We start from the raw sequence: 17,019 nt of genomic DNA on the forward strand, positions 1-17,019 counted from the left end.
AAAGAGAATTTGATTTCTTTATTTCAATTGTGTTCTCTGGCTTATGAATATATTTTGTATATGGTGGAGTTATGAAAGTTAATAAAGGTCATTTGGTTATGATAAAAGGATAGAAAACTTTTAGGAATTAATTTGTATAAGTCAATCGGTGATACAATTAAAGGTGGATCATATCATAATGTTTATGGTGGAGCACAAGGCAAAGAGAAGTGTTTTAGTTATATCACCACAAATGGAAGATAGTAATAGATGAAAGAGATAAAGATTTTTGAAAAAAATGTAAATGATATGATTGAAAAGCCAAATCCAACAAAGTTCAAGAATTACTTTGTGCTCGTTAAGCTTGGGTTTGGATACCGTTTATTTGCTGAAAATTGAAAATTTATTACTGAAAATACTGTAGCAAAATAATTTTTAAATATGTGAATAGTACTGTAGGGCTCAAATTTATATTGACATTTGTGTTTGGATGACTTTTGTGAGTCCGTGAACACTGAACAGTACTGTGAGATCCACATTTTTTCAACAAAATGCACAAACACAATGCTTCCCAAATGCACACTAATTGTACCACTTGTTGAGGACATTGTAAAGCACTTCTGTGGCTGAAATTTGTTGAACCCAATACATGAAAGGATAAGTGTTAATATGTAAAGGCTTGCTGGTTTTGAAAATCCCACATTGATTAGAAATAAATAGTACAGAGGTATAATGATTTTTATTGAAAATAGTAATCCCATATTGAGAAGAAAAAGAACCAAAGGTATAGTGCAACTTTGATTTGCTTTGGTACGTAAAGAGTTTAAAGATAAAACTTTATTAGTGCTTAGTGTCACTGTGTGAGAAGTGTTTTGGGGTCCTGGATTTGAGGGATTACCTTAAAAGTTTGTTTTTCAGTATCATTGATATTGGATATATTGTGAACACAAGCATTTGATCAAACAAATTTTTATTTTATGTCTTGTAGCACTTACAATTTTATTGTGTGTATATATATATATATAATCACTTACAAAACTTGTAATTTTTGTGCAGGACCTTTCTTTTTCTTTTTCTTTTTCTTTTTGTTAAGAAATGAGGCGTCTAGAGCTCTTTGAGCATTAAACTAATCCTTTGGAGTAGTTTCTCGGTCTCACAAATACCAAGTTATTATAGGGAGAAATTCCTTGGAGATGGATCTGATATGCTAGCTAGAATCTCATGGATATCATGAGATCTTAAAAAATATTAAACCAACCCTTATAAAGTTAATTTTTACATAGTATTTAAACAATACAATCACATTACATTTATAATGTCATTTTAGATTAATTTTCATTACGATTGGATAAGCATCTATTTGTGGGTTTTGGCATTTCAATCAGTCCATTGATTTGATACACCTGTGACCCAGTTGAGCACTAGCCATAAACAGTAAACACTAACCTTGATTAATTTTATAATGTTACTATCTATTTGTACAATAGAATCCTATTCATTTCACTTTAAATGGAGTAAGTACATTTCACCGTTAATATTTATTTCTTAAACTTGATAATTTACAGATTATCACTTCATTTAAAATTTTAAATAACATGACACTAGATATACTTTTAGATTTATGATATTTAATGTGAAATATTTTGAATGAAAAGGCTCTAACTCTAAACCCATGTGCTCCTTTAGTAGGTGTCAATTTTTTATATTACTGTAATATAAGAAAAATTATCAAAAACTGTGCTTTTCTAATATAATAACATTTTAAAAAGAATCAGTAAAAGTAAATGACCTTTTAAAAAAGATTACTACTATTATTTTATTTTCATTAATAATCCTATCATTTAAAATTTTTTGTCTATTGTGAGACAACTAGACAAGGAAGTGAAATTTTTGGTCCAATAGTTGAATCAGTGGTGGAAATTTCCTATGTGATAAGTAAGAATAGTATAGTAATTCAGAAAGCTCAGACAATTGAGAAGAGGGATTTGGATTAGCTTTTCAGCCAAAGAGGGATTTGGATTAGCTTTTCAGCCAAAAGCTAATCCAAACACAAGTTAAAGGTTGTGAGAGTGAGTTTTTTCCCATTTTGAGGGTAAAAGATCAGACATAGTAACGTCAATCTTGGGAAGTGAGGAAAATAACACCACCATACTAATTATTTGCTAGTAATGAGTTATTTGCTTTGTTCAAGAGTTTATAGCTGACCCAACTACATGCTATCATGGACTGTATTTTATAACGAAGCCGAACCCACTTTAACTATCAGGCCTGATCATCAACAAGGCAGTAGTGTAAGTCAAAAGAATGAAACCTACAAGTTGGGAGTTAAAAGGAAATTAGAAGCAGAAGATTGGCTACCTCGTAAAAGGGCTATTAAGCTCACAAAAGTGGGCTCCAGTTTGCTTAAAATAGCCCATCAACCCACCAGTCAAACTACTCTAGCCCAACAGAAAAATACTAGCAAGTGCAGCCCCATTTGTAAAAAGAAGATGAAAGCTTTGGCTAGGGAACATTCTTATTTGCAAGCTTGTAGCTCTCCACAAGAGGTAAGCTCTGGAAGTTCTTACTCTCCTTGTAATGATCCTTCCCTTACATCCAAAAAGGCTGAGGAGGCGGGCCTTACCATGCCTCAACTCAACCATAATTGTCCTATCTTGGAATTGCTGTGGCTTGACTCGGGCTGCGGCAAAGAGAGCTTTACGAGCTTTAATAAGGGATATTGGCCCAGATGTAGTATTTTTATTTGAAACTAAGATTCTCATTGATAGAGTAAGGAAGTTCTTGGTGTCCTTGGGGTTTTATAACTTGGATTTTGTCAATCCCGAAGGGAACAAAGGTGGGCTTATAGTTAGGTGGAAAATTGGAGTTGATATGGAGATCACTTCAAAGTGTAATAACATGATTAATGGCTTGGTTTTCTCTGATCCAATCAATGAGCCATGGATGATATCATTGGTGTATGGCCCTCCTAATAGGAATAATAGAGGAACATTTTGGGATGATGTTGATAAGGTAGGAGAAGCCTTTAATAGGGGATGGCTGTGTCTGGGGGATTTTAATCATGTTTTTTCTCAAGCTGATAAAAAGGGAGGCAAGTCAGTTGCAACTTCGTCCAATGGAGCTCCAAATGCTGTAATTAATAAAAATGGTCTTATTGACCTTTAGTTCTCGGGAAATCCTTATACATGGTCTAATAAGAGGGAGGGCTTAGCAAATATCAAGGAAAGACTAGATCATGGGTTTGCAAATGAGAGATGGAGATTCATTCTCCCTAAAGCTACTGTTAAACATGTTCCAGCCTCATCATCAGACCATTCCCCAATAATCCTTAATACTGATGGAGAGCAGGGGCAAGGCAAAAAGCCTTTCAAGTTTGTTGAAGCGTGGACTAGAGATGAAACCAACTTGTTTGTTGTTGAGAATGCTTGGAAAAAGGGGTTCAATGGGACCCCTATGTTCAAAGCTTGCAAGAAGATCAAGGAGACAAAGGAAAACTTGTGTAGATGGAATAGAGATTGGTTTGGAAATATCCAGACCAAGATTAAGGAGAAATGGGATCAGCTTGATCAAATTCAGAAGGAAGAGCCCACACCAGAGAACTTGGAGAAAGAAGCTAATATAAATTTAGAGCTTCATGAGTGGTTGATAAGAGAGGAATCATTATGGAAACAAAAATCTTGAACCAAATGGCTACCAGCAACAGATTTAAATACAAAATTCTTCCATCTCTCAACAATTGTCAGGAGGAGGAGGAATGCAATTAACTTTCTGAAAAATCAGTAGGGGAATTGGATCTCAGGTAGAGAAGAAATTGGAAAATGCTTTGAGGAATTTTTTATAGGTCTGTTTACATCATCCAATCCTTCTATTCCAAATAATTTAGATGGCCTTATTTCTCCAAGTTTATCCCAAGATGACATAGAGATGTTAACAAAGATTCCCACTGTAGATGAAATAAAAAAAAGTGGTATTTAGCATAGGATCTAACAAGGCTCCTGGCCCTGATGGGATGTCTGCCCTCTTCTTCAAGTTCTTTTGGAATGTCATAGGTGGAGAAGTCATTGTAGCAGTCATTAGCTTTTTCAATAGGAGGTATATGCTAAAACAGATCAACCACTCATTCATTGCTCTCATTCCTAAGGGGAATAATGCAATTTCTGTCTATCAATTTAGACCGATAAGCTTATGCAATGTTCTTTACAAAATCATCTCCAAACTTCTTGCAAACAGACTCAAGTAGGTATTAAACAAGTTGATTTCCTCTTGGCAAACCACATTTATACCAGGCCGCAATATCCAAGAGAACACATTTCTTGCCCAAGAAATTCTCCACTCAATGAAAAAGAAGAAAGGGAAAACAGGATGGTTGGCTCTAAAAATTGATACGGAAAAGGCTTATGACCGCCTGGAATGGAATTTCCTTGAAAAAGTTCTCCAATGCTTCAGATTCCCTTCCATCTGGATTCAATGGGTGATGCAATGTGTGTCTACTACATCTTTCTCCATTCTTATCAATGGTAGCCCATTTGGTTTTTTCAAACCTCAAAGAGGGGTAAGACAAGGAGACCCTCTTTCCCCATTCCTTTTTGTTTTGGCTGCGGAGGTATTAGCCCGGTTGATTGAAAAAGAAGCCACATGCAATGGTATAAAAGGCTATAAGTTAACCCGAGATTTAATTCCTATTACTCATCTCAAATTTGCAGATGATCTCTTTTATTTTTGCTCAAGCAAATGAAGAAAACTTGAGGAGAATTAAAGCTTGCTTGGATATTTTTTCAAACTGGTCTGGGCAAAAGATAAATTACTTCAAGTCAATCATTATATTCAGCAAGAACACTTCCCGTACCAAAAAATCTCGGCTAGCAAACTTCATTGGTATAAATGCCTAAAACAAGAAGGAGAAGCACTTAGGCATTCCAATAGCAGCTAGTAGGGATATAAAAGTAGCAGCTGAGGAAATAATTGAGAAAGTTAAACAGTGTCTGCAAGGATGGAAGATGAAATCTCTTTCACAAGCTGGTAGAGTCACTCTTATTACATCAGTGGCTTCTTCCATCCCATCTTATCAAGCTTCATCTCTCATTCTTCCCCCTCAAATTTGTTCCAAGCTTGATGCTCTAAATCGAAAATTTTGGTGGGGATCAAAGGAGGAAAATAAGCATGATTGTTTTCTTAAAAGCTGGAACTCAATTTGCACCCCTAAAGATGTTGGCGGTCTTGGCATCAAAAAAATGGCAAATATGAATAAAGCTTTAGTGGAAAAAATGACTTGGGAAGTTGCAAAGGGAGTGAATAAAATGTGGGTTAATATTTTCAAGAAAAAATATGTTCGAAATAGAAACTTTATGAAAATGCCCACTCCTAGAGGCGCTTCATGGGCATCTCAAAGCATCTTCCAGTGTAGGGAGGTTATCAAAAAAGGGATATGTCACCGGATCAGCAATGGTCTTAACACTTGGATTTTGGAAGACCCATGGGTTCCCAATGAACCTGAATTTATTCCAAAAGTTAGAGATGGAGTCTTAATAGATGCTCATCTGGTTGCTGACTTAATTGACAAAGAGACTAGACAATGGGACAAAGGTAAGTTGTCAAATTTATTTGAACCCTCATCGGTGACAAATATTCTAAACATTCATCTACCTATCCATATCCAGCAAGATCAAATTTATTGGTGCCTTTCTCATTCAGGAGAGTTCTCAGTGAAGTAAGCTTATAAGGCCATTAGATGCTCTAGTCATTCAAGGCATCCCCATATGTCAAACAAAGATTGGAAAGAGTAGTGGAAACCCAAAATTAATGCCAGACTCAAGAATCTTTTGTGGAAAATGTGCTGGAATATCCTCCCTACTTGCTCTGTCCTTAATAACTGTTTTCCCCTTCCTTCCTTGGATTGCTTTTTATGTAATAATGCCCCTAAAACATTGGAACATCTTTTTCTGCAATGTGAGTGGGCTGCCCAAATTTGGCTTATGGCTCCTTGGCCTCTTGTTATCCACAATTTAGCAAATGTTTCGATTGTGGACTGGATTAAAGCTATTCTTTATCCAAGCTCTAAACTTGGTATAGATTATGAAATGGCCAGGGAATTTCAACTATATGCAGCAATCTCTTGTGATCAATTATGGTGGGCAAGAAATAAAGCGAGAGTGCAAGGGAATAATAGTAATCCAACAGAGCTTGCTAGAAAGATCCTACGGGTTTTTCAAGAACACAAGCAAGCTTGAAAGGTGCAGTCCGTAAGGCCAAAAAAAGATGTGTCTTGGTCGCAGCCTCCTTCCAATTGGATTAAACTGAACTTTAATGCTGCAATAAAGGAGGAAAAAACCACAATAGCAGTGGTTAGTAGAGATTCTATGGGTAATACCTTGAAAGCATGGTCTGACCAATTTCTTTCCAATAGTCCACTAGTGGGGGAAGCTAGAGCAACTTGGAGTGCCATTAGGCTTGCTGCTAGTGAAGGCTATGACAACATTATTCTAAAGGGTGATGCTTGGAATGTTATTGAGCCACTTCGTAATGCAAATGTTGATCCCCATTGGAGCATTAAATCTTTATGTGATGATATTTTGTATTTTGTAAAGTACTTTAACAATGTAAAATTTTCTTTTGTTTGTAGAGAGGGCAATGTCTCTGCCCATCTTTTGGCCCAATAGGTAGCTTTTGTAAGTTTGACTGGACCAGTCTCCATCTCTTATCTACCTTCTTCAATTTTGCGGGCTTGTGATAGAGATGAAATTTGGCCCAGTTCTTTTGTTTCTCCCCTTTTTCGGGTTGAGCAATAAAGTACTTTTTCAACAAAATATATATATATATATATATATAGCTGACCCAACTTTGTTCCAGCAATTTCTAAGCAAGCTAGCACAGTCGGGTAGGACATAGTAAACTCAATATATTATGTTTTGGCCTAAGAAAACCATTCTTGTTATTCAGGCCTACATGTTTTATGCTTCTATGGCTGGCCCAAGTTTCTCTATTCACTTCCATAGATGGGCGGGGAGGGTTTTCAAGGACTGCTATTCACTGTACAAGGTGGCTTCCTTACCTAGCGTTAACTCATAGTAGTCTCTAACCTCTCTTAGGTTAAGATCTCATTTATGATGAAATATAAGGAGCACTAACACATTAGTATTAGTGAGAGAGAGGTGACTTGAACCCAAGAAACTCTTCACAGTAAAGTCTTGTTGGCCCAAGACCCCTTCTACTAGGCCACCAAACACGTTGGTAATTCATGTACTTCTACTCACAACTTTTTTTTTTTTTGGGAACCATCACAGGACTTACTAAAATAGCCACGTGTCTTGTTTACATGATTTAATGAGTTAAATCATGTAATTTAACACATAATTTTATCTGTTACGTGATGGGTTGAAGGAATTCTTCTTCCTTGCTGTCCATAAAAATTTGAGTAAATACATAATAAATCCAAAAGTTCCATATTAGTTTCAAATTAAACCTTAAATTTTAATTTTAATAACACATACATTAAATCATTGCAGTTTAAAAATAATGAAACCCACATAAGGATTTTTAAATATTATAAAGAATTCATGTAAAACCTAACAGTACTTTAATGCAAGACAAGAAGAAAAACTATTAATTGAAGAATATTTGTTAAAAATAATGAAACCCACACAAAGATTTATAAAGAATTCACGTAAAAGCCTGCAGTACTTTAATGCAAGACAAGAAGAAAAACTATTCATTGAAGAATATTTGTTAAGAACTACTATTACTATACAGTTTTACCAGCTTTTCCTTGCATTTCAGATCAAGGGAATTTTTTTTTCCTATAACCAATATATCCTGAGTGCAGTTTACCAATTCTCTCTAATTTTTAGTTGACAAAGTCTAGCCTATCTAGTTGGAACAATTATCTAGTAATTACTTCAAGAAATCATTGCTAGTTCAAAGTTTTTCTTTTCCAATAAAAATAGTCCAATACTTTCAGAATTCTCTTGGGCTTTTTTTTTCCACTATCTGGTCACCCAACTAGGCCTTGAAAATTTACAGTGTTCGGCTTACCATGTTCATATTTTATTGCAGGAAACATGATCAGACAATTTTTTTTTATGAGATTTGAACACAGGGTTCTTGGGTAAAATGGTTTAGTCAAGAGTCAGTACTACCACAAAAGTACAATGAAACACTATTTGACTAATGTCTTTTACAACACCATGCTTCTGCCTTCTGTGCATTTTTTCATGCATACTAATGGGACTCTTACTAATTGAATGAATTGCTTTCAAGGTAATGGCTAAAATTGTGCAAAGTCATTTCATAGATTGGATAATGCATTATCCCTCTCACAATGTAAAGACTCCACAATCATGTAAGATTCACACATGGCGAGAAAAGATGCAGGTATATTCGATGAATGGACAATTTGTGAGAGAAGATGTGTATATATTTGATGTACAGTTGTGGGATCCATATACCCTGAGAGGAAGTGGATAGTTCAATGCAGTCAAAAACATGCAATCTCTAGTGAGACACTGGAATGGTTTCACTTTCGATGCCATTGAGAATCCAAATCAAGCAGCCCAACTCTTTACATTATTTTATTTATCCAATTAAGAAGAAACCAATTCTATGACTTTATGTTTGTCTGTACAACATAAATATACGTAATACAGCATAAAAATTGGAAAAAGAAGAAGAAGAAGAAGAAGAAGAACCATAAAACTCGTTCCAAGATCATGTAGAGTCATGTGCAAACAGGTAGTAACCAGAGATGAGGGAACTAAAGGCAAATGCAACAAAAGCCAGGAAGGCCATCCCAACTGATGCACTAGCCATTATTGTGAACTCATCTTTCCCCCAGTTTGATTGCCAATCATCAACCCGGCTTGCTGCTGATGAGGATGCTGATATGAGAAGATAAGCTAGTACCTGCAAATAAAATTAACAAAGTATTACCTACCAGCGCAAACACATGTTGCTCAGAATGTAAACTGATTTTGAATCAAACCACCATCTTTATCATATCATAATGTGTTTAGACCCAAATTAGTTAAAGCTAAAACATCATGCTCAAGCTAACAGCAACAACTGCCACCAAATCAAGGGTGCTTTTCTAACTCATATAATGTCTAAGATTCATTGTCTACTGCACTAAAATAGTAAAGTAGTGACATCCTAGTGATATATGACAGTACTGATATGGAAAGCCCCAAAAAGTCAAACCAAAGTTTAAACTAAATTACAAGATTACAATATTGCATGGTGCCATTGTGCAGAAAACATGACAGTACTGAAATGGAAGTCACACACACTACTTGCCTGATCCATGAAGAATGTAAAGTGGCGACGTAGGTGGTGGCGGATGACATGTTTCCCGCTGATCATATTGGAAGCTAGATCAAATGCTTGAAACCCTGAATATACAAATGCGATAACATTCACAGATAAACAATACCTGCAAACAAATAAGCTCTACAATCACATCAAATCTCTCAGAAGAAGAAAATAAGGTGAGAAAATGGTTGGGACTGGGAAGGGGGGGGGGGGGGGGGGGGGGGGAAGACGAAGAAGAAGATGAAGAAGGAAACATCAGCAAATATTTCTGGCAGATTAAATCCATACAATGCAGTTATGTTGCACTACTAAGTCATTTTAGGCATGATTTTTTTAAGGAGAATCCAATAAGTTGTTCAAATATTAAATTTTAATCAATCAGAAAGTAATGCTTTAAGATATGGAATCACTGGGTCCATGTCTACAAGAGACATAATGATTTCTATGTAAGCTCTAAGGCTCCTTCCACTCAGATTAGTTGCACGTAGCTGTACAACAACCCTCACTGTCAATCAAACTCCAACGAGCAACTAACCCCACCCGCCAAAACCAATTACCAGGTAATCCAGGGGCTATTCACCCCCAATGGACTAAGCAATTTAGCCAACAACAACATTCATTAGTTCAAAGCCTCAAAAGTCTACAAGAACACCAATCGAACCTCACCAACCGAAAAGATACACTACAAACCAATAACCATATCAGTCTCTCTTCAGAAGTCCCAAAATCACTCTTCATAATATAAACCCCGAAACACAGAACCGTCTCGAGCCCCAATTTTTTTTTTAATACCACTACAGGGCTCTTGGCATCTATGTATACAAACTTAAGACAATGAGAGACACTATTTGGTCTAACACAAATCAAAGATATAATTAGCACTAAAATTTTGATTATCACTATTAGCTTAACTGTATAACTTAGCAACAAAATCAAACAAGAAAAACCATTACACTAGAGAGAGAGAGAGAGAGAGACCTGTACTCCGTGTAACGGTCAAAGGAGTCGCCGCTCCAACCTTGAGTTTTATCGGCGGCCATAACCGAAAACGAAATCAAACAGAGCACAATCTCACTGAACCTAAACGCTAACGCAGCTTTTCCCACCATTATGTCTCTCTTCGTCCTCCTCACCATCGAAATATGTGCCGATCTCCGACCATCCTCAACTCCGCGCCCTACTCCGCCGCCGCTGGGACCTACCTTCGCCACTGACATCGGTGGCTCCTCCCTCATCGCCCTGTTAACCACGACCAACGGCGACGGCGACTTCTCCGTCTGCGTCGCAGCGTTGCTGTTGTTGTTGTTGTTGTTGCTGTTAGTGAGGTTCGGCTTCTCCGGCGTCGACTGTTGCGGAGAGAACTGAGTGTACTTGTCGACGGCGACGACGGCTTTGGAGTAGTCCGGCGGCGGCTTCTCCGGTGAGGCCTCGGGAGAGTGGTACGGAGGCGTCTCGGGAGGGTCGCCGAGTTCGGATCGGAGTGGCGAGTGGAATCGGAGGGGCGAGTGAGGCGAGTCATTGTAGTGAGCCGATGAATCGGAGTTTTTCGACGTAGACTTCTTCATGTTCGCCTTGTTCTTCTGGTTTTGCTGCTGCTGCTGCTGTGGCGCTGCTTCTTGGCTTTGCTTTTGGTTTTGAGTTTGAGTTTGAGTTTCCATTCTTTGCTTTGGCTTTCTCTGATTTTAAGGCGAGTGAGAAAGAAAGAGAGAGAAAAAGCAAAAGAAAGTGTCTGTTTGGGGACTCGGAAAAAGAAAGTTTGAGTGAGCGAGAAAGTGAAAGTGGGAGAAGCTTTACTTTCAGGTCTGTTTAGATACCATTTATTATTAAAAATTATAAATTATAGTAAAATAATTTTTAAATATGTAAATAGTAACACTTCGATTAAAAAACGCACAAAATACGTTTTCCAAACAAAGGCGTCATGTTTTATGAAAGAGCAAGTCTAGCATCATAACTAGTTTCACGTCAACATAGATCTACCATTTTATTATCACCGTTTACAACTCATTACATAAGTAAGTTTTGATCAAAGTTGTGAAAATTAGTATAGTAGACTTACTCATTACGAAAATGTGAAGTTTACAAATTTTACTATAACTTGTTGACGTGCTAAAAAACGCACAAAACGCATTTTCCAAACAGAGGCTTCATGTTTTATGAAAGAGCAAGTCTAGCACCATAACTAGTTTCACGTCAATATGGATCTACCATTTTATTTTCACCGCTTACAACTCGTTAAGTAAGTTTTGATAAAAATTGTGAAAATTAATATAATAGTAGACTTACTCATTACAAAAATACGAAAATTATATCTTTTACTATAACTTGTTAACATGTAAATTGTAAGTAATAAAGTAAAATGAAAGAGTCACAGCTTCCCACCCATGACTTATCCCGCAAACAACTTGCCGCGCGAGTTAGGGGAAAAGTTGTGGGATTAGGATTACTCTTAGGTCTGTGTGGGGACATGGCACGTGGCTTTGTTTTTGGTTGCTTGTTTGTTACTAGTTAACCAATGGAGTGCCGCCAGGTCATTTCGATATTCTTATTTTTTTCAACAGTTGGTGGTTGTATTGAGCTATCATAAAATATAGTATTCATTAAAAACCAAAAAGCTATCATAAAATATAGAAGTATTATAATGTGTATAAATGTTAATATGATAGGGTGTGGTTGGTATTAATAAAGTGGTGATGATAAATTAATTAAAAAATGGTATTAGTTAGTAGTGGACAAATATGAAAGCGAAGTACTCCAAATTCTTTGATCATAACTTACTATGTTAGTAATTTTAGAAGGAGTATGAATTTAGTAAGGATAGGGTGTAAAACCTATGTTTTACACCATCTAATAAGAAATTGTTACATCAACATTTTATTTAAATTTTAATACATCATACCATACCTAAAAACATCTTAATAAACTCCCGATTTGGTTGGATTTATATATAGGTATTAGAATTGATTGTGTGTGGTTGTGCTTATTCTTAGATATATGATAAAATGATGTGGCATGCCAGGATTGGAGGAGTAAAAATGAGTTTTACACCACATCCTTACAAAATTTAATCTATTTTATAATTTTTTTTCAATTTTTCATAAAAAGTTTTCTAAAATAAATACATTAACTGAACCCTTTTAGAAATATATTAAATTGCGTTCCTATAATCATCCTTTTGTAATTCCTATCCATTATTTAAACTATTATTTTAATTAAAAAGGCATTAATTCATAATTTTTATTGTTTGAGGTACAAAATGCTATTATTTCTTTATAATTTAAGGTAAAAAATAAAAATAAAAATCATTTATCCAGATTCAAGTGATAGTCTAGTAATATTGGCATTCTTTATGGTGCCTGATGTCTAGGTTTTGGACCCTTCCTCCCCCTCCCGTACTATTATTTACTTAGAAAAGAAAGATTATATAAAGATTATATATTAATTTATACAATGATTTATGCAACGAGTAGACATTGCATATTAATTTTAAACTAAAAATTAATTGCTAAATTTTATAATTTGAGTACACATTGCAAATACAAAGGAGTATAATTTTAGTCACACAAAAAATTTACGATATTTTTCACAATTATTATGGTGATATATTGTAATTAGTGTATAATAAAAATGGTATCGATAATAGACCAATGTGAAAGTCTTCAAGTAATGTTCCACCGATCACACTTATCACCATAGTGAGATTACTCATACTAGAATGAACTCTTTTTGCTTCGACCACAGATAATTCCCAACAAGCTTTCAGTGGAGACTTTCTGAGCTAAAAAAGTAAAGGTTGTTCTTTTGGGTTGCTTTAAGAGTGGGCTATTCTTCTTGTATGATAAAGCTATAAAGATTAAAGAGCACCAATTCCTTCCAACTTTTTTTTTTTTTGGCCCCTTGATATGAACAGATTCTCCCACTTTAGTGTCAATCATATCCATGCGTCAGATACAAAATCAAAGGAAGCATCCCACCAAACAATGCTACTTGGCCTCTAACCAGAAGATACTTGTGAAAGCCTTATACCCCTATAAGTTTCAAATAGGATATACCTAAAAGAAACAAGAAAAGCATCACCCACTCTCTCTCCAGGTACTGAGAAATTTTTAATTATTTTACCTTTATGTCTTAATTAACAAAAAGAAAACACTAACAGTTTTCCCTCATTACTTTTCAAGTATTCATATGATATTTCACAATCTAAATTTAACATGATGTCAATGACCAATTATGTAAGTTTGTGAGTTGCAACTAAACATTTGTAACACAAATTTTTAAGTCCAAAAGAGATTGTCACGTAATTTTTTTTTGTTGGATTCAACTGGATATCGGTAGGCATAATGGCAACTTTCTTCTCTTATTTGTTTGGGTACAAGGAAAAAGAATCCTTACCTAAGGTTGAGTTGGATACCTAAAGTGAAAAATTGAAATCCTTCCAATATACCCTAACCGGTTTAAAAATTTAAACCCACACCCATTAATAAAAATCTCAATCACTAACTATTAGGGTGGGATTGGACCAAAAAAACCCACTAAACCGACCCAGTGCCATTTCTATGCCTCACGGCCCAAAAATAAAACTCTTCATAGCTAACAATAATCTCAGTTATCTACCTTTACCATTTTACTAGCTTAGTAACTATAACATCCTTACACAAATCAGCATCCTGAACAACTCTTCCTCTCAAACACATTTAAACTATCTTAGTAATTACAATCATTTCGCCTTTCTATATTTGGTTGGTCAGCAAAACTGATATACAGCTCAGTAAAGAAGCCAAAAAAGATGAGAAAATTTTGAAAAGAAGGCTAAAAAAATAAGAGGGAAAAAACCCCTAAAAATGAAAAAGGGAAAAAAAAAAAAAAAAAAAAGAGTTGAGGGGTGGGGGGAGAGGAGAGTTTAAAACTGCCTTCTCTGCTCAAACATGGTATGGATATTCTCAGCATTAAAAGCTCGATCTAATGGCTCAGTCAGGTAGCTTTAATCGGTTGAACAACACAAGAAAACTCTGTTCAGGGACAACATATAGGAAACCAAGATCTGCGCCTTTGACATAAGGACCAATGCCCTACATAAAAACACAACGAAGAAAACACAGCTGAACATTTTTGTCATAGTTAGAAATTTTGTACTGAGAAGAAATGCTAGCACAACAATTTCATTACCTTGCCATTTAGTTGGAGAAGTTCTCCATCAACCCATTGTGGATTTCGGAACCCAAATTCTGCTATCCTTCCTTGACCCTTGAAACTTGCAACCTGGTCAAATAAGCATTTAGAATCAGTTGCGTGTCTGAAAGGTCCAAGGTGAACAGATTTTGTGCAGCCTAAAGAGAGGGTATATGCAATGATACACGTCACAAATGCATTTCCGTAGCACCAAATACATGGTTGAGGATCTCTAGTGCTTGGTTTCAGAATCAATGAGAATCAAGTACATATCATTGCAGATGCATGCATGCATGCACGTGTGTGCACATACACAGAGAGAGAGAGAGAGAGAGAGAGAGAGAGAGAGCTATCTAATTGCAAGTATAATTACCACTCCTAATTCATCTGGATACATCCCACGGTTGGACGAGCGATTTCCTCTCCCAATTTTAGCACGAAATGTCACCTAGACACACAAAAACTACAAAGCTAGTATTATAATATCCTTTACTGTGTTTATATGGGCAATTGCATACAAAAACCAAGCCAGCATAACCATATAACCATCAAGAAATTTAAAGCCACAAACCTGGCCAGCAGGTACGTTAAGATCCCCAGTTAGCTTCACTGCCTCTACATATTCGAAAAACTCCATATCTGAAGACTTGTCTTCATCATCCCCACCATTCCACTGACCATATTTACGCTGCAACTGTACCACCTCAGTGCCATAAGGGCCAAATGCACCAACATACAGGCCTACACTTCAACAAGCCAGTTACAGCAACGAAAGATGTGCTTTAATTGAATTTCAAGGGCAACAAAGAAAGAAAGAAAGAAAATGGATAAATGTAAAGTCACCTGAAAAAGGGTCTAAATCTCCTCTGGAAGTAGTAATCCGATTAAAAGTTGTATACTCCGATAATATGCTGCGCTTTTGTGCTTGACTAACAGCAAGTTTGACAATTTCACGCACATTTCTGGAAACCTAAAATTAAGTTAAGAATTAGTATACTTACTGTCAGTGAAAACATACCATTGCATTCTTACTGTCAGTGAAAACATACCATTGCAACCAAAAGTAACGTAGAGCAAAAACTTTGGGGGGGGGGATAAACCTATCCAAAAGGCAAAATTACAGTGTTTTTATTAATTTAATGGAATTTCAGTGTTTCCTTTTGATTTCAATCTGGACCAAAAAAATGCACCAACATGCGGACAACCTCAATTACAACCAATGAAGGCATTTTCTTAATTTAAAACACATACTTACGATGCATAACAAGAAATCATCCAAACTAAGTCTTCCCAATATTTATGAGTACTAAATAAATGCTTCTCAATATCCTATTATGTTCCAATCTAGTATCCTTTATAACAAGAAGAGTATTCAACAAACATAATGTCCACATCTCAATTACTATAAAACTCCCTAAATCTCAACCTTACCTTTGGAGAAATTTTGTCAGCACTCCAAAAGGCCTTGGCAACATCAGAAGGCATAAGTTCTGAGACACCTTGAGCTGCTAGAGCAGCCACTTTGACTCTGGACACTTTACTTTCTCCATTATCATGATCTAAGCTTCTCCCAGGGATATGTAGCACAAAAGAATCTCTCTCCATATCTTTAATTTCGGCAGGAAGACGTACATACTCATCCTTGCTAGGAGTATCATCACTGTTATGAACAACCCCACCAATAAAAAGTTTCATATCCAAATCCTNGTAGGAATGTTCCCTCACCTTCTCCTTCACCCCCTCCATCCTTTGATAGTGAGAAGTTTCCGAGTGAGAAAAACCAAGAGATTTTTGAGAAGCTAAACATTAGGAGAAAGATATGGGCTGAGCATTCTGTGCTGTTAGATGAACTTGATCCTGCCATTAGGGCAAATTTCGAGCGTAGGGGCTGGTTACCCTTGGTGGATGTTTCTGATCCTCCTCCACCTTCTGCCTTGATTAGAGAGTTCTATTCGAACATCTCTATCCGCATCTATGATTCCAACACTCTAGTAAAGAGTTGGATACGAGGCGTAGAGTACTCCATTACTCCTCGGATAGTGGCTGATGCTCTAGGGGTACCATTGGTCCAGCATCCTGTCTATCCATGTGATGAGTCTCCCGAGATTAGCGATGTTTTGTCTTACATCACTGGTACTACTGTCCAGTGGGGTTCTGATCCTCGGATCACATCTGCTGAGCTCTCCGGGTTACACTATATGTTCCTTAGGATAGCTTGTCATTCTATCTGGCCCATTTCCCATGTTCACACTATTCCTCTTGAGAGGTGTGTATTTCTGTACGCTCTGGTTACTGATGCTCCTATTAGTTTTCCCCATCTTTTTCTTCGTTATTTGAACGATGTTTATAGGAGTTCATCTACTACTCATGCTCTTGTACATCCTATTTTCATTCATAGGATTCTTCTCTATCTTGATCTTAATGGCTTTCCTTCCTCTGAGCCCGTTCATGTGATAGCTCCTATAGGTGCGTCTTTTCTTAGACAGAGGGCCGCTCATCTTCGAGCTGGCTCTAAACACCCTAGGTCTGAGCCCTCTAGTAGCGCACCTCCTCCTTCTTCTTCTACAAGTC

At 36.4% G+C, this 17,019-nt stretch overlaps 2 protein-coding genes across 2 annotated transcripts; both read right to left on the bottom strand.

Moving 5' to 3' along the window:
* Positions 1-8,518: 8,518 nt before the first annotated feature.
* Positions 8,519-11,076, bottom strand: LOC112040926 (CASP-like protein 4A3). Its single transcript, XM_024073853.2, has 3 exons — positions 10,258-11,076; positions 9,265-9,400; positions 8,519-8,874 (listed from the first exon to the last, which is right to left on the bottom strand). Exons 1-3 carry the CDS (start codon positions 10,935-10,937, stop codon positions 8,680-8,682), a joined length of 1,011 nt encoding a protein of 336 aa, XP_023929621.1. The 5' UTR covers positions 10,938-11,076; the 3' UTR covers positions 8,519-8,679.
* A 2,794-nt stretch (positions 11,077-13,870) lies between these two features.
* LOC136065424 (protein EXECUTER 2, chloroplastic-like) lies at positions 13,871-16,194 on the bottom strand. Its single transcript, XM_065768570.1, has 6 exons — positions 15,880-16,194; positions 15,292-15,418; positions 15,020-15,189; positions 14,822-14,896; positions 14,446-14,538; positions 13,871-14,348 (listed from the first exon to the last, which is right to left on the bottom strand). The coding sequence occupies exons 1-6, from the start codon at positions 16,192-16,194 to the stop codon at positions 14,247-14,249; spliced, it is 882 nt and encodes a 293-aa protein (XP_065624642.1). The 3' UTR covers positions 13,871-14,246.
* Between the last annotated feature and the right edge of the window lie 825 nt (positions 16,195-17,019).

Source organism: Quercus suber, unplaced genomic scaffold (genome assembly GCF_002906115.3).
Source record: "Quercus suber isolate HL8 unplaced genomic scaffold, Cork oak 2.0 scaffold_964, whole genome shotgun sequence".
NCBI classification, from domain to species: domain Eukaryota; kingdom Viridiplantae; phylum Streptophyta; class Magnoliopsida; order Fagales; family Fagaceae; genus Quercus; species Quercus suber.

Excerpts from the sequence above, each read along its gene's own strand:
- LOC112040926 (XM_024073853.2), bottom strand. The coding sequence starts at position 10,937 with ATGGAAACTCAAACTCAAACTCAAAACCAAAAGCAAAGCCAAGAAGCA. Across the intron at positions 9,401-10,257 it reads GACCGTTACACGGAGTACAG|GTATTGTTTATCTGTGAATG; the intron begins GTCTCTCTCTCT and ends ATTTGTTTGCAG. Across the intron at positions 8,875-9,264 it reads TTACATTCTTCATGGATCAG|GTACTAGCTTATCTTCTCAT; the intron begins GCAAGTAGTGTG and ends TTTTATTTGCAG.